Source organism: Parambassis ranga, chromosome 4 (assembly GCF_900634625.1).
Source record: "Parambassis ranga chromosome 4, fParRan2.1, whole genome shotgun sequence".
Lineage (NCBI taxonomy): Eukaryota > Metazoa > Chordata > Actinopteri > Ambassidae > Parambassis > Parambassis ranga.
In genome coordinates this window covers 18,189,055-18,212,665 of record NC_041025.1, presented here as the reverse complement: position 1 = coordinate 18,212,665, position 23,611 = coordinate 18,189,055, and the positions used below count along the sequence as shown (strand labels likewise).

General features: G+C 42.0%; 2 protein-coding genes across 2 annotated transcripts; both read right to left on the bottom strand.

Moving 5' to 3' along the window:
• Nucleotides 1-121: 121 nt before the first annotated feature.
• arpc5b (actin related protein 2/3 complex, subunit 5B) lies at nt 122-3,677 on the bottom strand. Its single transcript, XM_028404684.1, has 4 exons — nt 3,386-3,677; nt 2,359-2,431; nt 2,002-2,178; nt 122-1,787 (listed from the first exon to the last, which is right to left on the bottom strand). Exons 1-4 carry the CDS (start codon nt 3,523-3,525, stop codon nt 1,725-1,727), a joined length of 453 nt encoding a protein of 150 aa, XP_028260485.1. The 5' UTR covers nt 3,526-3,677; the 3' UTR covers nt 122-1,724.
• Nucleotides 3,678-6,808: 3,131 nt separating this feature from the next.
• Nucleotides 6,809-23,194, bottom strand: pla2g4ab (phospholipase A2, group IVAb (cytosolic, calcium-dependent)). The gene is made up of 19 exons (XM_028402929.1): nt 22,856-23,194; nt 21,383-21,482; nt 20,032-20,113; nt 19,782-19,930; nt 19,475-19,588; nt 19,272-19,309; nt 18,367-18,511; nt 17,533-17,669; nt 16,972-17,194; nt 16,215-16,329; nt 14,845-14,982; nt 14,678-14,767; nt 12,639-12,704; nt 12,078-12,208; nt 11,876-11,987; nt 11,432-11,616; nt 11,157-11,346; nt 9,579-9,736; nt 6,809-9,030 (listed from the first exon to the last, which is right to left on the bottom strand). The coding sequence occupies exons 2-19, from the start codon at nt 21,398-21,400 to the stop codon at nt 8,872-8,874; spliced, it is 2,250 nt and encodes a 749-aa protein (XP_028258730.1). The 5' UTR covers nt 21,401-21,482; nt 22,856-23,194; the 3' UTR covers nt 6,809-8,871.
• Nucleotides 23,195-23,611: the final 417 nt, after the last annotated feature.

Sequence of the window (23,611 nt, the reverse complement as noted above, 5' to 3'; positions counted from 1 at the left end):
GGCAGATTGTACATCAGTTTGGTACGCTCCCCCGTCTCCTCGCCCAGCGCAGCGAGAAGAGCATCACTGACAGGACATACATGAAGCAGAAGAAGAACAACAACAACAAGCCTGACCTGTTTTTGTTTGTTTGTTTTCTTTTTTGCCATCATGTAAATCTCATCGTTACTGCATTAGAAAAGGGAAATCTAATGTCTGGATGCATCATCACTGATGACACTATTCAAACATGACGACGCATGTTTAAATATCAACACAACGGCGATGTTAAAAAAAAAAAAAAAAGTTACATGTACTCAGTTTAAAAATGATCAGGAACTTAACACTATGCTTCGCCTTATCCTTCAACACACTTTGCATCTATGTTTATTTACAATCCACCACTTAATCATTTTTAATACACAAGCTCAACTAAATCACTACATCAGTCAAATAAAAGGAAAATAAATCATTTGGCAACAGACACATCTACCTGATGAGGCAGATAAGACATTTCCAGTTGTCCTCATTATTATTATTATTATTATTATATAAAATGAATGGGACTTCACATTTCAGTCAGTTTCTGTGGTAGGAAAGGTTTTACAGGTAACACTGTGTGCAGGATTTAATACAAAAAAATACTGAATTTTCCTGAAGAGAAACAAAAGTACAAAAAGTGGGCGTGAAAACCTCCAAATGGGTTCATGCAAACAACATATGTGTATGTTTTTAATTACTTAAAATAACTCCACCTCAATTCACAGAGATATTTACGCACAGGTGAGGGTAATACTGTCAAACCTGTGTGTGGTGGTGTTAATATTGACCAAGTGAGGATTTGGCGCAAGGCAAAATAAAAAAAGAGGATAATATTTAATCCTAGATTATTTTGTTCTGATGAATAGTTTTTAAAAATAATCAGTGTTTTCCTGAATGTACATCAAGCCCTGTTCAGTGGCAGAAGGAGCATGAAAAGGTCAGACATGAGGAACAGCAAAGTGGGATTAATAGGAGTGATGGTGATGGAGATGCATCGTGGGTAATAATCCTTAAATGGGGCAGCATAAAAATGATGGATGTGTGAGTGGCCCACTCCCACTCTGTCAGCAAATCCACCAGCCTCCATCTGTGCCTGTGCTTTTCAGGAGGAACTCCCACTGCTGAAGTGCTACAGTGAGAGGATTTACTGACACAGAATCAGGCTTTCATTCCATCAGGAAGTCAGAGATGACTTTTCCTGACAGAAACAAAGCTGGACATTCTGCGAGAATGTTGTAGATGAGTCATGAGTGTGTTTCAGCATAAATGAGAGTGTGTGTGTGTGTGTGTGTGTGTGTGTGTGTGTAGGTCAGTGGTGCCAATTTAAAGTACATGTCTACTGGTCTGACCAGTTCCCTTAGTTTGTAATACAAAAAAGGATTCTGAGCTATATGTTGGGAGCCACTGAGGACAGGAGCACAGGGATGATGAGGCGAGGTGTTAATAAATCATGGAGTCAGCTCAGACACATGAAGTGTAAGGTTGTGTGTAGCACCCTGTGAGGATTCAGGCTATGATTACACACAGGAAGAAAGTAAATCAGTTTCAACCTAATACAGTTCCTCACGTGAGGACCTCATTGGGTTAAAAATCTGTTTGTCCTTTTACTTCCAATGCGATCTGTTACATGAAGAGCACAGTACAGTGCACCCCTCCCCTCTGTCTGTCTGTCTGTCAGTGATGTGGAGGCAGCTGCTCTTTTTTTACACCGTCTTCCTCGCCGTTAGTACCCTGACGATGCTGCCGACGCCTCCGACTGCCAGAGCCTGACAACACACACAGACAAACAAAGTCAGAAATAGGCGTATCTGATTATGTTACAGCCTTACTGCCAGACAGCTTTATATGGTACAATGCAAAGATATACTTCAGAAGTCTATCACTATGACTACATGATTAAACGAAGTTCTTGCTCACTCGAGTTGAAATTAGAAAATGATCCTCCTGTCACTTTGTGATTTTGTGAATCAACCTGTTTACCTTTTCATGCCACTGCAGCAGGACGGCGCTGCTGTTTTCTGACGGCCTCTCGAAGCCTTTGTAGATGTATTTCATCAGCAGGTCCACTCCGTTCCTATCAAGCGACTGCACCCCCTTCTCGATGTCACTGCTCTTAAAGGCGCTGAGCACCTTCAGCACCAGGCCCTCCGCACGGTCCTGATTCAGAAAAGTGAGCACAGCTAAAGACCACAGCAGCTATACAGTCACCTGAAGGTCTACTTCAAAGCTGATCCTCTACATGTGCAGCAAGCATCACCACTAAAACGATCACTCTAGAGTCTTCAGCCCTTCAAAATGATGAACTAAGGTGTGAAAGTGAATAGAAACCAACCCTACCTTGACGTTCTGGTTCTTTGTGTTGATTGGTGGATTCTTTAGAACTGCATGTAAAGCCTCGATAAGATTTCCTGTGCAGTGAAGGTTAAGGATGCAACATAGCAGAGCAAAGGTCCAACTCTAACTGATGATACCTTTAATAAATAAACCCCAAATATCATTTTCTCATTCAAACAAACACACATAGGTGAGTGGGTCAACATTGACTCACTGACCAACATACTGATAACCAACTCTAATGTCTGAAACTATCCAGCTGTTACTTCTATGAAGCTTCACTACAGGAACAGATACAGCACATATCTTTCATACATCCAGCATCATTTCGCTTTGTAGTTTTTTCTTAATGCTTCAACTAGAGCTTTATATTAGCCTATTTTGCACAAATTGCTGCTGTGGATTTTGACTCCCATAACACACACAAGACACAGATGTTCACCTCTTCAGCCTCCTGATGCAGCTTTAAACAGCAGGACTGTGCATGTGAGCCTGTAGAGGTGTTTTAGCTCTCCTGTGGGAGGTCTTATCTAATGAGGAAGTGCAGCACTTCAAAGCCTTATAAGGCTGAATTTAAGATGCTGACTTCATCGCAAACTTCCATCACAACAAAAGCACCTCTGCAGACATAATTCGACTAAGACAACAGATTATTTGGCTGATTATTTACAGTTTCTGTAGCTCCCATCCTGCTAAGCTAATATGCTCCATAACAATATGTTTAAACATAAGTTTGTAAGGCTCAGCGAACTTGTGACTTTACACATACACTCCAGTGCAGTGAGTGTGTTATATACGGCCTGTTCTGTCTTGGAGCAGAAATCCCTGGAATGTGACTGTCAGGCAAGTCTGGACAGTCACTGGCCTGCTAGCACCAAAACGCTCGTTCAAACAAGCAGCAGCAGCTAATGGAGGAAACATACACATACAGATGATTCTTAGCTTGATTAGCACACTGTTCGGCCAACAGCGGCATTTACATCGTGTACAGTATGCTAACAGGCAGGCTATCTAATCACGTAAAGGATATTGTCTGATGAGAGAGTCCACCTCTGCCTCATCGGGACCCAGCTGGTTCTCTCCTCCGTCCTCCTCGTCCACAAATTTGTTCTCATCGTACTCGTCTACGTCCACTCGTCTGAAGCGGGCGGACACTGTGTTCTTCGACATGTCGGCGGCGGTTTGGGCGTGTTACTCTAAACCAAAACGGACAGAATTTAAACTCAATTCCAGCCTTTTTGTCTCTTGCACTGATTTTCGTTGACACGGTTGTCACAGGCAGACAGACAGGCGGCTTCCTCCCCTCTTCCGCCTCGGTGTCGTTTTGGCCTCCGTTTATGCAACAGCGCCGCCTAAAGGCTAAAACGTGCAACTGCAGGTCGGTGGCTGTACTATCATATTTTAGCCACTAGATGGCAATCGAACCAATAATTATAGCCACAGTAAGTAAGCGCTTCAATAACAACAAAACGGAAGGCTATATATACACTGTGTTTTTCAATGAAGATAACATTAAAGTGGTCAGACATCCAGTCTAGACATTGTTAATGTGGTAAATGACTATTCTACCCGGAAACGTAAATATATACTCATTACATTATGCTCTAAAAGTTGTTTCACAGAGCTCTGTGCACTTAAAGGAGCAACAATATAGATAATATCATATATTATTATTTGTATATTTTTGGGTTATATTTTTGGCAAAATTGAAAATGTTTATTACAAATAATTGTATTATTGATTAGTTAATTGAATTTAATATTGTGATTTAGCCTCACTAGGGGGCGCCAAAGTTATATAGGTATGCAGGTAGACTGGTGGGCTGATGGTTTTTTCCCAGTGCAGGACAGACAGCAGGGGCAGGTTTTCTCTGTTGTTTGGCTGCCTGCCAGAGGATTAAATAAACCTGCTACGAAAATGATTTATGAATGGACACTGAGTTTTACTCACGGTGCACAAGCATTTATTTGATTTCAGTTAAGTGACAAATAGTCACTACGGATATAAAATGTGGTTTAGGTTTAAATCCCATCTGTCTTTGTTGTATTGATCTAGACATATAAGTTGTCAAGCTAATAAAAAAAAACGTACACACATACAAATAAAATTACTGTGGGCAAAAACAAGTTTAGATCATTTAGACTAACAACAAATCAACAAATCAAGAAAACACATACAAAATCATTATTTGTATTTTAGATGAGGTGTTTCTGTACTGTATATGTGTGCAATGAATAATAATAATGATGATAAGACAACAATAACGACAATAATGAAGAAGAAAAACTAATGATTCCCTTTTCTTGGAGTTTAGCAGCAAAATGAAGCTAAAAGTGTTTTGAAAGTATTTTAGAACATGTTATAATTATCTACCAAATGTGAATGTATTACATTTTTTAGAAGACACCTGGGGGGGGGGGGGGTGCAAGAAGGCTAATAGAACCCAGATGCTGCAGCAGAGATGAAATCTAATATACCCACCAGTGTTTGTGTGTGAGTCACAGTGTTTCACTGCTGCAGTGGAACGTTTTAACTGAACCTCGGTGATTCCACTGACCACCAGCTCAGCTCCATGATGTCATGACGGCCCTGCATCACATACACGCGTATTTCTCTCATTACAGGAAGTAGCGCAGACTCCACTCACACTTACTGTTTTTCATCCAATTTGAGCTCATATTGAATGTTGGCCAGGACTCCTGTGATGTTGCCAGGGTAACAAGCAGCCAATTCATTGGTTCTGGGTCCTGAGCAATAGAAACTAGTTCATAACACACAGGCCTCTTCTGGGAAGTCAAGACAGTGGGACACGCCTATGTGTTTCATTGATGCCTTTTTTTTTTTCTCTCCGAAGTGGAATTTTAAATTTTCTTATCTGGCCTGTCTAGACTACTGGGCCCCCTTCCCTCAATAACAGGGGCTCATGCACAGTATTTCCTCACAGCACTCACAAGTATGAAAAGGTTTTGATTGTGAAACAGAAGGAGTCTTGATCAGTTAAATCAATGTACACTCATATGTTTACATGTTTTTCTTCCGCTCCCACTCAGACACACACACACTGCCTTGCGTGCATGGGTCATGAGTGTCCTCATTGCAGGCTTTGTGGAGCGCCTCAACCTGTCTGTGCTATGTGAATGACTCAGCACATCAAAAGTTGAGGGGACAGGCACATACATGACCTTCACGTGAATGTGCAAATTAGCACAAGCCTTGGAAAATTCTATCAGTGTGGAGGCCATCTCACTTACTGCACACAGAGAGAGAGAGAGAGGCACAGCAGGAGAGAGAGAGAGAGAGAGGGGGGACTCCAGCAGCAGGGCAGCGAGCCAGGTGCTTCCGTGCCAGAGGAAAAAAGACTAACAGGAGAGCAGAGCATCCTGAGCACTTAATTAGTACTCTCACATCAGGAGAGTATTGCTCTTGGATGATGATTTAATTGGAGAATGTAATGATTTAACATGTGCTGCGTTGGAGCAGGTCCTCACGATGGGAGAGATTGTGGGTGGCTTTCTCTCACCGGCGGGTGTGAGTCTGTTGTGCTGTTTTGTAACATTTGCATCGATAAATTAATAGTAATAAGTCTTTCAAATGCCTAAAACACACCAAATATAAGGACAGTTCTGATTTTTATGTGAATGTGTGTTTATATCTAAGTCCATGATGCACACGTGATGTGTTTATTTATTTTAAGTGGATTTAAAGGGTCATTTCACCCAACCTGCCCTGTTGACCTCTCATGCATTCAGATTTGGCTTCATATTAAAATGCTGTTTCTCACATTTTACTGGAAAATAACTGTTCACAGAGAAAATATGTAGAATTACATTCATAAAAAAAAAAACCCAACATGACATGACCCGGATGAATGAAAACATCCACAGACATGATTTTCCATGAATCCACATCACTGTCATTCAGAGTAATTCTCATTTCTTTAGTAAAGGGATGTTGGAATTATTCAGAGAATTGAAAACATACACAGTTCCACGCAAATCCTGTAATGATATGTCCAAGAAGCTCTCACAAGACCGTTACTTTTGAATGAAGCTGTATATATATTTTATTGTAACCTTATTCTCTTAGACGTTCTAGAGCTCACACTGTTTGTTTTTTTTTCATTTTACAATGAAAGATTTCTTTTCCTGTCTGCTCCTTCCTAAAAAATTAGGTTTATTGACAGAAACTGAAACTGAAGACAACACCTACACTGGCCTGCTAAAGCCTACATTTTATTATAGTTATAAAAAAGACTGGTTCTAATACTGTCTGGAGCATCAGCACAGACTGATGCTGCCAACCACATTCTTCAAACTCTATGAGCCAAACCAAAGGAAGCAGAACATGGCGACCCCTGTGCCTCTTCCTCGGCTGCTGTGTTATTTCAGGAGGAGTCTCTCACTGAAGGAAATGGTGTCAAAAATGTTTTGAACAGAAAACACTTCACACATGATAAGTTCCATCATTTATTATTGTCTTTTAATGGCGTTATGTATGCCAATGCTTTGCCAGTTATAATACAGTGAATGATCACAGGTGCATCGATGTACACGTCCCTGTTCCCTAGAAACTGTTTAGCATCCTGCAGCATGTAAACTTTGTCATAAAATGTAATATGTTTTTTTAAAAAAAAAGAAAGAAGTAAATGCTACAGTCCAACTTACCCTTATGCTAAAATAATAATAATAATAATAAAAAGTCAACAGGAATTCTTCACAATGTTCGTTTTGTTGCAGACAGATCTGTAAGATTTGGGGAAATACACTCATTCACCTTCTTGAGAAGCAGCCTGACACATGTTACATGTTCAGTGACTACTGTAAACCCTCTATCAAGTCACAATGTCAAAATAATGTCTGATGTCATGAACTGAAGCTGTTTCACTCATCTTTAGCTTGTGGTTAGCATGTTCAGCCTCCTGGTTTTTATGTCGCTTTCTTCCCCCACAGCAGACTGTTTTCATCCAAAAGACTAACAACCAACTGTACTTGGCAGACAACTGCTCAGGGGGCCCTCAGGCCATTTTTGGGGGGAAGCACCCAGATTTCAAATCCTGATCAGCTGAAGTTTGCTGTGCTAAAAAATTGTAAATCAAACCAAAAAACTCCTAACGCACCATTTCATGATAATAGTTTCTGTATGTGTGGCTCCTGGTTTACAACTATGCAACCTTTACATATATGACAATGGTATTTATCTTCTCATATATAAGTCCCTGCAAGAAAGTGGTTGAATGTATCGCCCAAAATGATAAACTATACACACACGTGTAAGAGAAAAAAATAACATGAAAATAAAAAATAAAAAAGCACATTTTCTTGGTCATAATTCCACAACATGAGCACATACAGGGGTCAGAAGTGGTTCAGTGTAAAATTCCACTGCTCTGTGTGCAGCCTTCGGGCCCTTGCAGGTGTAGGTGTAGTGTGTCAGGGTTTAGGCCTCCACTGCTGCAGGTGTAGGTGTAGTGTGTAAAATTCCACTGTGCTGCAGAGAGCCACTGCTTTTAACTGTGAGAAGGTCCCATGACTAAATATGCTTCTACAGCCAGGAAGACAGACCCACCCACCCACCCAACCCAGCAAACACAAGTTTGTAGAAGGAGGAAATGGGCATGAACACCGCGAAACAAGACGGTCAGGAAAATAAACACACCTTTAGAGAGAGATAGGAGACGAAGCAGGGCCGTTTCTATGGTATCATGTTTTGTTTTTCCAAAATGGTGGCTTTAATATGAGACACTCCCTACAGGGAAGGCAGGGAGTGCTCCTTCCCTGTAGGAAGGCAGGGAGTGCTCTTTCCCTGTAGGTGAGTAAACATCACTGAGATGTTTGAGGTATCCAGCGGGGATGCACTCTGCGTGTTTAGGAGTTGCCATCAAACACAAACAGTGGTTACAAGCTCCTCATCCATGTTTTCAAACAGGATTACATGTTTAGACGAGCCATCCGGTGGGGAAAAAAAGCACACACATGCAACGTGCACATTCTGTATGGAGAGAGTTGAGGCTTCATTCAGTGCTTTCACACAGCTAAAGGCAAAACGGCTATGCTGGAAAAACATGCAAAAGCAGCTTCGCTCTGGGCAAAGCTGACGTGATGTAATAAAAAGTCAATAAGCAAATTTTGGGGATTCTCAGTGGAAATCGGAAGCAAAGAGAGACCTCACAAACAATCCCTGTGTTGTCTGTGATGACAACAATCCAGTTGCACTGTGCTGCTTAGTACGTTTTTGACATCCAGTAGTTCTCACAGCCAGCAGGGAAAGAGACTGTCATGCTGTATCAAACAGGTTTCTAGCAGTCATTTACAGCCAGATAAAAAAATAATCCTGTCGTATTTTAACCAGTAAACATCAAGAGTCTTTACGAAGCCCGTTATCAGACACCTTTATGCCAAACCCCCGCCCTGATTACAAAGAAAAAAAGAGACCAACACGAGAGCAGTTTCCAAAAAGAAAATGCTTCGAACAAAAACGTCAAAAAACCCTCAAAGTCCACTCATCCAAAGTCTTTAACTACTCGTCATTATTTCCAAGGTGACTCCAGGGTTTGGAGTTGGAATCTCTTTTGAAAAACTTCTTTTTTGGGATATCACTGAGGGACAGAGGGAAGGGCCGGCAGGAGGGATTCTCCTTCCGGGACACGATGCAGTCCTTGATGGCTTCTTTAATCACCTACAGGGGGACACATACAGGAATCAATCCAAAATACAAAAAAGTTACACTTTTTGACCTACTGCATGTGTTTGTTGCTCAATTGTGCAGCAATTAAAATGTATTATTATTTTTACATGTTATTAAACTAATAAAAAAAAATAACCCTTAGTGTAAAAGTGGCTGAATGACCGTCCAGTGTGATATATTGCATCACACTGAAATCCTTACTCTGCAGGGAAGTGAATCACAGCCAGTGAAAGTCACACACCTTCCGCAGACGAGTCAGGACTTGCACCATGCCCATCCGGTCTTTTGGATTTTGGGATTTAAAATTTTCGATGTTGCACAACTACATAAAATGTAAAAATGCCCGTACTGACAACACTGACTGAAGCCAGATTAACATTGAATCTCTGAGGAAGCCAATGTATGTAACCTGCTTGGGTAAAGTCATGAATCACTTTCTTATCCTGAATTGACCTTGGTTCTTACAAAATGCCCCGTCACACTGCTGACATCACTGCAGCTTCTAGTCTACACCAGTTTTACATCCGCCCTGAACTGACCTCCAGGTTGTTGAGAGTGTTGAACTCCATCAGGTCATGAAGGCGAGTGAAGGCCTCGTTGGAGTACTGGAAGTTGAACGTGGAGAATGGAGACTCCGGGTCGTCAAAGATGTCAAAATCTGCCAACTCCTTCTCCTTCTCAGTCTCTCTGGGGACGCCTGGAAGTAAATTAATAATAATACTAATAATAATAATAACTTTATTTATATAGCACTTTAACCACTCACAACAGTGAGTGGTTAAAATACCATCTAGTGAAATTCATAAAATAAGACAGGAATTGCACAAGGTAAGTCAACAAGACATAAAAACAATTTACATTTTTAAAAGTAGAATAAAATAAAAATAAAATTAAAAAAAATAGGCCCATAAGATAAAACCAGGGTAATAGCATAAGCAAAAAACAATAATAAAATACAATAATGTAAAACAATGAATGAACAGATAAATAAACTGGTTTAGGAAAACACTAAGCAATAAAAGTGATTTTTAAGAAGAGATTTAAAAGAAGACACTGAGTTTGCCCGCCTGATGGAGTTCCAAATTTTGGGCGCATAGACAGCAAATGCGCGGTCACCCTTTGTGATTAGCCGGGATTTGGGGACTGATAGGAGGAACTTTCCAGAGGATCTCAAATTACCAAAGAATAATTTGTAATTAAAAATCCAGAAGCCAAAAATCTGAATGGCGAGACATGAAGATGTGTCCCCTGTTCTTTCATCTTTGATTAATAATGATGGAAACTGCTGAAGACATTTTTCAGGATCTGGTGTCGCAGCTCTAATGTACTGTGGAATTATCAGTCAAGCTCTTGTCATGGATCTTGTCAGTGGATTCCTGTTTGATGGCAGTGACCAGTCTTACATCTTTACTTTACAGCTGTTCTTTGTTTATGAGTGGATTTGATTCTCTAAACCTATGAAATACTCCTAAAACGTGACACCCACTCAATATACAAAATTCCTCTTATTTAATCCCAGTTTATCCTGATGAGTCAGCAGTTACTAAAGGAAACATTAACACATTTAGATGCACCGCTACAGGCACACAGCAGGAAGGAGCAGCTGGTGAGCTAATACTGGAAGTCCATTTATGGGTCAAATCCCCCCTTATGTCTTCTGAGTGCAAATCCTGCATGTGACGTCATCCATAAACAGACTGTGGAAGTATGTGGGCAGATGACCTACTGAATGTAAAGGAGCCGTGGTGGAGATGTGGTGACAGCGTGTCTTTGTATGGTTCCTGATGTATGGCCTGTTTATACACAGAGCTCTCCCACTGCATCGAGAGACTCCCTACCAGCACCTGCCTCCTTAAGGAACCATATTTCACTCGAGCAGCTCATAAAACCCTGAACACACTGTGTTCTACCACACGGGTCATTCATGAGGGCCCTGACTTTTGGTGAAACATCAAGAACCGTCTGCTGCTGACCGAATATGGTTAAATTCCACAGCGTGACTTCGAGGAAGCGATGCTTCATGTGTCTGACAGTACAATTGTGTCATTATGGTAAAACACATTGCTGTGTCATTTTTTCCCCCGGTGCAAACCTCCACGTGTGCACACAATACTTACCAGGCGCTTTGAATTGCCTGAAGTTGATGTTGACCAGAACAAAGTGGATGACAGTCGGACAGTTCTTTTCGCCTTTCTTTGGCTTGAAGACATAGCATTCCTTCAGGCCTTCGCGATCAAAGACTTTGGGGTCGATCTTGGGGAAGGGGAGCTTGTTCATCCTTGCCCACTTTTCTGCTAGCAGAAGCTCCTGTGGCACAAACACACCATTTACTAAATACATTGCATACAGTGATAGAAGCAAATCATGAAAAATAATCAAAAAAAAGGCTGACCTTAAATGGCGGGCTGGAGTCGCTCGGCCGTGCAGAAAAATCAAAGGAGATGATGAGGTCAACGCCGCGCTGCTGCCGCAGGAGCAGAGGGTAGGGAAGGTTGTAAGTCAGGCCGCTGTCCACCACATGGATCTTCTTACTCTTCACATCCAGAGGCTCGTAAATACGATCAAACTCATCAGGGTCTGATAAATGAAACAGAATCAATGATGCAAGAACTCCGTCATGTTCGTGTGTCACTACTTCCTTCACTGGCAGAATGACTGATCGTTAAGACGAATGAATGAAGATGACAACACAACAGTAAATTAATACCGTCTGATGTTTCACTGCAGCAATGCAACAAAACATGCACCAAAATCATGCCCTGTCCTGTTTTCTACTATCTTGATGCCAAATTCCATTTTAAGGTGTTGAATAATGAATAATTTCTCTCTGACGTACCAGTCACAGCATCCACCTCCTCTTCGGGTGTTGGAGCATGGCATGTTACCTCACTGACCGGAGAGAAGGGGACGCTGGTGTTCAGGTTCAGACCCAGCATGAAGTTATGCACCTGGTAATGAGTTGAGAAAGGGTTTGGACACAAAAAGATGCAGGTTGTTGTGAATTTTCCACAAAAAAAAAACAATGAAAGCTTACATACCTTCCCGGCACGGCCCTCTCTGGTGTTAAACAAGGAGGAGTCACTGATGAAAGAGGTTAACATTCGCTGCACCCAGCTGGCCTGAGCGGTGCGGTGAAACTCTTCCTCTGCCTCCTGGTTTTCGGTTCCAGCTGAATGCCAATCAGAATCATGAACATATCAGGTGTGACGCATTCGTTCTCTGCCTCACTTCCTTTTCCCTATCTTTTTGTTTTTCTCTGCACATTCACTCATACGTGATGTTTGCACTTTAATATACACAGAAAGCTTCAGCTTGTGCAGCATCATCAATGTGATTACAATAAGAAAAAAACACCCTTTAACTGCCTTTAACTGGCTGAGGTGGACCAGAGCGTGAGTACTGAAAGCCCTTTCCCTCATGAGCAGCTGTGCTGACACAGCTGTGTCACACCAAAAGATGCAAATTGCCACACACTGTTAGAAAGTGTTAAGGCGTCCAACACATCAAGATGATTACTGACACGCCTTCTTCAACCATAAGCAACGGAACAAAACACTTTAAAAAGTTCTTCCATGAATCACCAAACATGTCATCCTAACCTTTGCGTGGCTCGTCGTCATTGTCCAAACTGTCCTCTCCCACGATGTGCTGTGGTTTGATCTGCTCTGTAAGACACACAGGACAACTTTTCACTCTTCGAATTTCAAAACGCATTTTTTAAATTTCTGCACTGTGACAATATCAAATTCATTCCTATTGTTCACCTGTGACAGAGATGTGATACACCTTTCTTTAACTGGGTGGAGACATTCTTATCAAGTTTGTACAAACAACACAAGCCTCAAAAACATTTTGAGGTCACCTCAAACGAATGCAATCAACCTAGACAAACATCCGATGAGCTGTCAGGAAGCTAATACCTTCACACTGTTATGGTAACATCACAAAACACACACACACTACTGTTATTTTAACCATTTTAAAGGGGAGGCTGTCATCATGGAAGTCATTTCATCAGTAGATAAATATCCTGATTAGACTAAATAACAGTGCTTACGGTAGAAACGGGTTAGTGCTCAGCTTCACATATTGGGCATCACAGTGAGCTTTGACCAACTTCTAATCATCACCATTGAGTATGAGGGAATTCCATCATGGTGTTCCCAGATATATGGTGATCATGTGACAAATTCTGGCCATTGTCTTTACACTTCTGACCTTCAGTTCTTCTTTGAGGGACATTTTGTGCCAAACGTATCCATCTTAAGCTGGAGACACACTACATGATTTATCTCCTAATTTTACCCATGATTCCCTGTCAGGCATAGTCTGCACCAGTCTGCACTAGTTGTGGACAGTTGTCACATGTAGTCGGCACTAAAATCCGCAGGTGTGTGAGGAGAACAGACCTGACCTTAGTGGCAGTCATTCAAACACATTTGAATTTGAGTCTAGACGCAGTTGTGTAGTGTGACCTGATCACTGACCCAACTGCAAACATGTGTTGTCAACAGCCAATGAAAAGAGAGGGTGAGACATGGGAGACACCGTCAGAAGATGACGGGAAGTAGCAGAATAAATGACTCCTCCGTGACTTGAGCCAAACCCGGTTTTTCTTCTTTGTGTTTTTTCTGAACAGATAGCTGCACAGACAAACAGCAGCAGCAGCGAGCCGGCTGTTTGCCAGTGTTTGTTTACTTCTTCTTCTTCTTCCTCTTCTTTCTGGCATTACCACCACCAGCTGGTATGTTTGCTGCGGTCTGTTGGCTTCAGTTGGCTTGATAAATCCTGTAGTCTGTGAGCAGTTGTTCAGTGTGTCCTCCTAGTCTTTTTAAAATCTGTTAAGACTTGGAAAGTCATGTAGTGTGTCCCCAGCCGTACACTTATCTATACTCATCACAGCGTTGCTGAGAACATGATGTCTGAACACGTGATGCTTCTGGGCATGGCTGCCTTCAGCACAGGGGCATAGACTAAACTGACTTTCTATTCCTGGTAAAATCCCAGGACATGTCTCTGCTTTTATTGTGTCACATGAACAAAGGACGTCTAAATCACACTGCTTTTTGTCCTCAGGTTATTTACACTGTGGTGTAAAAAGAGGAAATTAGACCTGCGATGAAGGGACGCAGAGGGACGATGAAAACAACGTGACACCACCTCAGTGAAAGAAGGAAGTTACGTTAACTGGCTGCCTGCCTGCATCTGGTTGGGAAGGGTTTGGCGTCTTTCTGCCCATTTGGACACCGGCCAATATCACTGCAGGCCAATGAGAACGGGTACAGGTGAGGCCTCCTGGGGACTGCAGTTTAATCTTATTATTATTATTATTAATGGGGCCATTACGGGTTTTCCATGAAGGCTGAGGGTGTACAAAGAAACAGCAACTTGCCAAAAATGCCAGACTAATAAAAAGTCTGACAGTTTTGGACTGCATACAGGTGAGTACCTGCCAAAGTCAAGCACTGCAAGCAAATACATTGGACAGAATAGATAGGGAGTTTAAACAATGTACATAGAGAAAGAAGTTTTCCCTTCAAACAGGTGAGCAAATTCCATCTGCTGATGTGATGTATATAAAAATAATAAAAAAAATTTACTCCACTGCAGATCAGTCCAAACAGACAGAAATAATTACCTAACTCCTCCTCCATGGTACTGCCACCTGCTGTGTCCTTGACTCCCAGCACTCTGTTGAACAGGATAGAGAAGGCGCTTCCCCACACACCTGGAACACCACACACCACATGTTAGTATTATGAAGGAGGGTTTTCTGAGAGCTGAAGATGAAAACATCTTCCTCACCCATCAGGAAGTGGAGGGGGTTCTCCTCATATTTCTTCACCACAGTCCCCATGAAAAACTTGCTTCCGAACAAGTCGGGGGTCATGAAGGTGCCGTACTTTGCCATTCCAATTTCATACGGGCTGAACTCCACCCAGTCTGCAGGTAGACAGGAACACACATGTAAAAAGCAGGCACATGAATACTGACCACTGAAAGCTAAGAAAGTAAGAAAGTAAAAAAGCCATCAATCAATGCAACTCAAGAACAGTGTCTATATGCTGCCATTGATGTTATGTATTGTTATTATATTACCTCCTGTTCTTCTAGCATTACAGCAAGAGGTGGTTCTGTATCTTTACCAAATGTGTCATGCTGTGTCATGAGTGTCTGTGTCTGTATATATTTAGACCTAACACTAGCAGGCAGCCATAGTGCGTGCAGAGTAGGCTGAAACTTAAGGGGGTCATTAAGGCCCCAAAGGTCAGTTTGGCCCCAGGGGCCCCACCCTATACCTAGAAAGGCACTGATTGTTGTTACCACAAATAGCTGCAGAAATGCACACAAACATCCACACAGACACATGTGAAGACAATAGGAACACCTCTGTAACCTTTCAGACAGTAATTAACTCTGCGGATTACTTCACTGCTGAGCTTTACCGGAGCTGTCTTGAGTAGAGTCAAAAGGACAACTCTCCAGTCTTTACTTTATGAGGACTATTTTTAAATTAAGGTGTGATATTCACAGCTAACAATAGAAAAACATGTATTTCTAGATTGGGAACAAGTTTGGCCTCACCCTGATACATATCAGTCTCACCAAAACCGGAAATAACAAATAGCATGCACGTGGTCTCCTTATCTCTTTCTTTTCTCTTTTCTTTTTTTTTTTAGTAAGACCTATTGTACTGTCACCTAAACCCTGAGGGTGATTGTTGCCTTCTTGGGCTGTGAGTTCCTGTAAATTATTACTTGTTATTTTAATTAATTTTCTCAGAATCTATCCACGATCATTAAACTGAAATGTCCTTTTGTCCCTCTACATTCTACACTTGCCACATCAGCAATGAGGAAGTGCTGTATAACATGGGGCTAACCCAAACTCCACACCATGACCTTGTGAACACTACTCAATTTCTTGATACGGCCCAGCTGCTATCTAGCTGCCGCAGAGCCGTCGCTGGATGAAAGCCCACCCCGTCATGCCACATCCTGTTTGTGGTAGCACAGCAGCATTATAAGGAAATGTACAGCTTGGCTCTTTTGCATGTGTCCATGCTCATCTCATCGTCTGCAGTTCCTCATTACATGTACCGGTAGCTATTTTGAAGGGTGCAGTGTAGAAGCAACACACAATTTAACATGTTTAAAAATAAATGCCGAATTTACCTGCAAACATGAGCTCAGAAACGTCCGGTTTGACATGCAGACATGTGAAGAGAGGAAGAGGATTCTGACCCTGGTTTATCTTCTCCTGGATGTTACTTAGCTTGATGTCCATCCTCTGGTGGGAGAGAACACATTTTTATTGTATTTACACTCAAACATGTTCATACAGCATTAGACCAATGCTCTGTAGACCCAGGGTGCAGCATTGTGCCTTTATTCAACTGGTGTAAAGGATGCATTGTTGTTCTGTTCTGGTTAGTGATGTGTGTGAAACATGTGAGAGCAGCCATACTGAGGCAAACAGAGAGAAGCTGCACGATAAAGAGGCAGCTACCATCTCAGATCATGAGCTTCTTGCCCACCTCAGCACCACCAGGCGTTTAGGCGGAACCTCCTTTAGGAGATCTTTTGGATGCATAAGATACCAAGGCTATTGTGTTGAGTGTTGTGTCTCAGTATGAACTCATACACTGGGGTGGCATTGCAGCAGCTGTTTGGGTTCAGTGTAAACATTCAAAGGTTAGTTTAAGCATCACTGCAGGATCTCTCTGTCAAAAGTACACTACATAACAACGTAAAACAAAAGAGATTTGGTTGAGAAAAAAACACCACAGACATGGCAATGAAATAAACAAGTTTTGGATAAGACGTCAGTGCGAGAGAAAAGGGGAAGAAATACTAGACGTCCAACTGGTGAGAAAAAAAAACATGAGATTGAGAAATAGGGAGATTTCAGTAACTGTAAGGAGGCTCTTACCGCAGGTATAAGCGTCTCTCCTATCAGCATACCGAAGACATCAGTAAAAGTAACAGGCTGCCCGGAGGCCTTTTTGGTCCACAGAGCTTGGATGTAGTTGGTAATGTGCTGGGGCAGCAGCAGCCTCAGTGGGTTACTGCTAACTCTCTTCATCAGCTCATTATTGATGTCCTTTGGGCCTTTATTAGGAAAGTCAGGGTGGGAGTAGAGCGTGGACATGTACCTGCAGAGTCCAGAAGGAGGAGGAGAAGTATTAGGGGGAAAAAGGAGCTCCTGAAACAATCAACATTATACTTAAACTACGTCACTCTGCTCTGTTTATGCAGGGAGTAGTGTACTTGTAAGGCCGATAGACTGAAAGAAGCCAGAGGTGCTTGCTTGATGACAGCTTCATACCAGCAGAAGAAGTCAGGAAAGTGTGCCAGAGCATGGAGGGGCATCACCGAAGGACAGTCAGACAGAAAAAAGCACAAAGAGACACAGCAGTGACAACACACCTGAAGATAAAGAGAGGAAAAAGGTGTCTCTAGATCAGACTAGTACAGACTAATAAAAACAGACCATGTGGATCCAGAGAGGCCGGCAATATATGTGGCACAGTCTAGGACACCAGACTCAAACAGGGCCTTCATCACTCCAGAGAATCCGACCATTGCACGGAAACCCCCTCCTGAACCTGCTATGGCTATCACTGGCACCTGCACAGACACACACACAAAAAAGTGAATCTAATCAAATCATTTCTACAACATCATCTGTGGCTCATTCGTTCAGTTTGACTTCCCTCTAAACAGTGAGTTTGTTGCGTCACACCTTTAGAAACATTTTCTTACTGGTGCCTTGAGATTTTCAACTATTTCATAAGTATCATTGCGCAACACTGCTTCCTTTCTGCTGTCTCTTCAGTTATCTCATGGTCAGTCTAGAATATTCTGTTGTCAGTCTGGACAGGGAGTTAAGGCTTGTTGTAGCATACAGTGGAAGGCTGTGACTCGATATCTAATTTCTGTGGTGCTTCCGACACATGTTGAAGACATGTGCAGCCCTGAGTGGAGATTACACCAAGGGCATCTTGTCAAAACTGCTGGGAAGGTAGCTAAACCCAGAGAAGCTGTGTGAGGCTAAGGCTAGGGTTCACATTATGATGTGGGAAAAGTGATAAAATAACACTTGGTAAATGATGTTGCATTGTTTCTGTGAATGTCAGCAGCAACACATTCAAACACAGTTCAGAAATGAGATGGCCCAATCAGGTCATTTCCTGTGCATGTGGGGGGGTTCTCTGCTGCACATCTTGAGTCTATTGTTACCAATGGAGAAGTGATATTCACTGATTCTTTTGTAGTCACCCAACTATTTATGAAGCCAATCACTATGCAGTCGCTGTGTGCCAACCTCTTCTGGAGAACTCGGGAGGAAACGGGGCTTCTCCATGTCCAGCAGCTTCTTGATGCCCAGCATCACTCTTTCTCTGCGGGCCTGTCTGAAGCGCTTCTCTTTGTCGCACAGAGCCAGGCTGAACCGCAGATCCAGGTTTGTGCTGCAGATCCAAATGACAGGAAGTATGATGAGACAGCACGAAGACAAACAATATTTCATTTTTTTAACATTTGTGCTAAGAGACAGACAGACGACACGATATCTCAGCATGATGCTGAAACTTCAGGTCAGATAAGAACTGCTCTGAGGTGGTCGGATGTGAACAGCCGCCTCTCACCTACGTATTTTCATAATCCTACAAATATGTGTGGCATTTCCAAACACTCCCACTCACACTTGGGTAACATTGTTAAGGGAGTTCTTGTTTTATCTGTACATTAGCTTACATGCATTCACCCTGCTGTTGCTGAGTCATGCTGTTCTAATTTTAGGTCATGGACCATCCTGGGGGGCATTTCTTAGTAATATGGAACCTGTGACAGATCTGTAGGCAGACTTAACCGGTTCTTCCTTTTCACACACACAATGGGGTGGAATCAACCTAGTCTCATATCAGCTTTCTCTGTGGGAGTAGCATGCCAGGTCATGTTAAATGTTACTTCTTTGGTAGGGAACCCAACATGTAATGCTATCGAACCTTTTCAGGCCTTAATATATGGTGGTGTTGTATTGATTTCATTGTATTAAAGCCCAACAGCTGTGGGTGCAAAACGCCCGATTTGTCTACTTGTCCTTGTCCCTGAGTCAGTCTGACCTTTAAAAACGATGCAAACTGTGCCACAGTCAGTGTGCTATTTATATACAATTCAATGATAACAACTATTGTGGCAGCCACACTAGATGTGGGAGGTTTTACATACCAGATCTCCAGTAACATTTCTAAGAACACTTTGGTTGCCTGTGGAAAAAAAACACATATATGTCACTCTGATGAGCTGAATGTAGACATTTCTTTGTATCTCATTGTCACATATGTAACTTATTTGATAGCAATGTGGTGGTTTTAAGTAGTATGTAAAGATCCTGTAAGCTTTTACAACAGTTGCCTCTGTTTCTGACTTACTTTGCCGATGAGGAAAGCCTCCATCTTTGTCTGGCCCACTCTCAGTTTGGAGATGTCAAAGGACGCTGTGCCAAGTGTCTCATCCATCACGTAATTGGCATCCATTAATGTCAGCTGATTGGAATAAACAACATAACAACTTATTTTTCCTTAGATAACCCTAAACAGTCATTCTGATGCTCTAGTAATACTACTGATTCTTAGGCTAAAAATGGCGAGCTGTGTTTATGTGGGTGTACGTCATGCTACATCATTGCTTGCCATCCTGTTCTGGACTGTATACTAGACAACATAAAGCAGTTCTGACCTCCAGTACGTTCTGCTGGTTGGGGTCTAAGATGAAATGAAAGGTCTCGTTCCATTTGGGGTTGATGTTGTTGTCTATGTGTTTGGTCCTCTTTCTGCTCTCCGGAGCTGTCGGGATAAACAGCTCCACATACGGATCTGGAGTGTCGACTAAACCCACACACACACATAAATGTTCAACAGCATATCCCTGGATTTATACCTACAAACACTGTCAGAATCACATGATTAGGGGACAAACAAAAACTCACGCAGGTCACCCAGCGCTCCTTTGGTGACACTCTCAGCTCGAACCACCGTCACTGTGAATTTGTGAGAAATCTGTTGTTCCACCTGTAAAACAACATTCATTCTGTTCAGTTCAGACACAATTGCCTCATGAAGGAAAATCAGTCCCACCATGAAGAAAAACCAATTATTCAGCTACATAAGTGCATAGCTGCATGAAAGGTTGAGCTGTAACATGATGTAAGCACTGCAGAGTAATCTGCTGATTAACATCTGGAGTTTTTGGCAGGCTGAGACTGACTCACACACACACACACACACACACTGTGAAACCCTCTCATTCAAGCCTTTTTTTAGCTGTGTTCACACAGTGATTGATAAGTTTGTGCCCAAAGGCAGAAAGTTACACAGCTCTGCATGCATACATATGAAGTCTCACTGTTTGTATGATACATATCAGAACTGAGGAAGCCACATGGAGGAGTGGGAAGCATCTTCAAGAGAAGAAGCTACAAGTCCAGGTGCTTGTAGCTCTTGGACATAATCTGACCTGGATGAATGAGTCCTTACAGATATGATTATATTAAACTCTGTCACTAACCTTTATTATAATTTTTGTTTCTGAATTTAACAACATTAAAAGGGTGAGAGTCGATTGGGTGCCATTGAGAAAATGTTTTAATGTTAGTCTATCGTCTTTCCTCACAAGTGTCCCACGCTCTCCTGATCTTGTGCGTCATTGCGTGTTTGTGTGTGTATGTAGTAGTGTGAATGATCAAAGGAGTGAGAGCTCTTACTGATGTTGTTACTGATCACTTTCATAATGTAACAACAGCATGTTTTATCAGATCAACCTTGATGAATGTATGAATCATACTGCGGTCAGTGCAAACAACATGCTGACAGTACCCCAGCCACCATGTTTTTCACCAAACATTAAACGTTTATGTAACTGTTAACTGATCTGAAGTCCAAATCTAGTTATCGTTGGAGCTCATCAATCTGTAAACAATGATCTTTCTGCCTTCATTTACCTTCATTTCTCTTTACACATATTAAATGAAGAAGAGAAGTTGGTGTGATCGCTAGCAACAGATTTCTGTATTGAGGTGACTTGAGTGATTCAGTCGGTGCACCAAGGCAGAGCAGACGCCACATAAACTGAGTCTGTAGTCCTCGTTCAGCGTCGCCCTGCTGCACATCGTGCTTGTGTCTCCCCACTGACGTCCAAAACAACTTATTTAGTCCGCTGTGCTATTATTAACATGCTGATAAACCAGTTGGCTTCTGTGAAAACATCTGAGTTATGAATTTCAAATATCTATCTCTTTCATTTTAGCCCCACAAAGACATAATAACTGTGCCAATACTCACAATAATATTGGAAGCCATTGTGTCGTCAGGTGAGTGATTCTCAGGAAACCCTTTGTCAAGATGTGAACTCAGGAGAACATCTCAGTGAAGCGTTTAGAAGCTGAAAGATGAAACAAAGAAGATGAGTATCAATGTAATGACAAGTATTACTTAAAATAACATCTTACTCATACTCAGAAGGGGTTTCACACTTTGCAGTTCAATCAACAGCCCAGGCTAGCACCCGCACTAAGAGCTGCCAAAGCCTCAACAACCCGACATGGGCTACTTCTTGAAAAGACACCTATTAAAGAAAAACGAGTGCATGGTGCTTATATCAGGGAAACTTTTTGCATCTTGGCAGCAGCAAGGGGAAGTGTGACTAGCCAAGTCATGATAAGAGTACAGTCCAATACAGAAAAAGTTCTGTATGTGTGTGTGCACCAGATGCATATGTAAAGAGATTTAGAAAGAAATATGTAAAGAGAAATGCCACCAATGTCATAAATATATGCAACACACTGCACAGCCTTTGCAGAAGGAGCAGTGAGGTGAATATTTTTAGCATCATTCTAATTATAATAGTTGAACAAAACATTTGCATATGGGATGTGTGCATATGGGAGTGTGTGTCTGGTGATAGCACATCAAGGTCATTGAGCCTTTTCTCAGCTGTTCACCAAAGCGTATCATTTCTGAGTGGGCTGAGAGCACGTAGAGCGTCTGTGTGTTCACAGCAGTGGTCACGTACTTTGTATCAGTGGTCCAACTTTTCAAAGTGCCAGTTCTCTCTGCTCTTGTTCTGCAGCAATGCAGTACAAAGAGTGCATGCAGGCCACAGCCTGAGTCTCCCCTCTGTGTGTGTGTGCCAGCACAGACCAGACACTCAAATTTTCATATGAGGACAGAATGTGAAACAGACACACACACTGTAAACAGCCACAATGCAAAAGAGCTGCAGTAACTGTAGCTTCTAGAGGTGCACAGGTAAGTGTCTTGCTGCACTCACTTCACACAATAACACGCACGATTAAGAGGCTGTACCTGATTATTTATAGGTGGACCGAGGTCAGATCAGACCAGACCTGATGATGCTTTAAATATGCAACATGCAGTGTTATTGCTTCAGATCATATAGGACTGAATGCACGGAAAACACGATGCAACATAAACCAAAATAGGTTTTAAAATACACTTCTAAGGAAGTGTTTCTAAAAAACATCTAAGCAGCTAGGTCCTATCTGTACAATATTAACATTCTCAAACTGGAGAACTTGGATTTGTGTGTGTGTGTGTGTGTGTGTGTGTGTGTGTGTGTGTGTGTGTGTGTGTGTGTGTGTGTGTGTGTGTGTTAGTGGAGTGCGTTTCTGTTTCCTCGTCCTGTGAGTTGCGTAAAATGTGAGCATTCAAATGTGAGTTTTTGGCACTAAGCTCCGCGTAAAAGTCCAAAACACAACACTGCATCCAGAGAAAAGGAAGGAAACGGCCACGTACCTGATGTGGAGCACGCAGTCAACTGACCAAATGAGAAAAGTGAATCATGTCCATCGAAAATACGGTTCCAGCGCTTCAGGAGTGGAGGTGGGGAGGTGCTTCTCGGCAGTTCAGTACGCATGAACACCCGGCAGTCCCGACAGTCGTGGCATTAACACATAAACACAACGCCAAGACTCAATATGACAGTGAGTAATGGGTTAATTGGAAAAAAGGAGAAAAAAGAAAACAAGGAGAAAGTCTCGGAAACACACTACAGTCAGACGGTTGACTCAGCGGTCAAGCTGCAGCTCCTCGTCTTCACCTCCACACTCCTGATGCGTAAACCTCCACACGATGGCGACTCTGACGGACTGAATAAACATCTTCTTTTCTGATTTTCCAGAGTATGAGACAGAGATGACGTAGCAGGTATTTTATTACATTAGTCAAACATTGGTCTCATCTCCAAACCATAATGTAAACAAATTAAAATTACTACCACCGCTGACCCCAACATGATTGATGACACAAAAAGATCCATGACCTGAGACCCATTTGTGTCCTATTGTCATTAATGTCCTATTGATGTCATTATTTCATCTCTAAAACAAATGATTGTCTAACGGTCAAGTGGAACGAATAATGTATTTAATTAATAATACTTTAATGGATGATGTTTTTCAGGTTATATTTTCGTTTCGTTTCGTTTCGTTTCGTTTTGTTTTGTGTTGTAGTTGTGTTTCGCTGGTGGAAATATAATGAAAAAAGAACAAT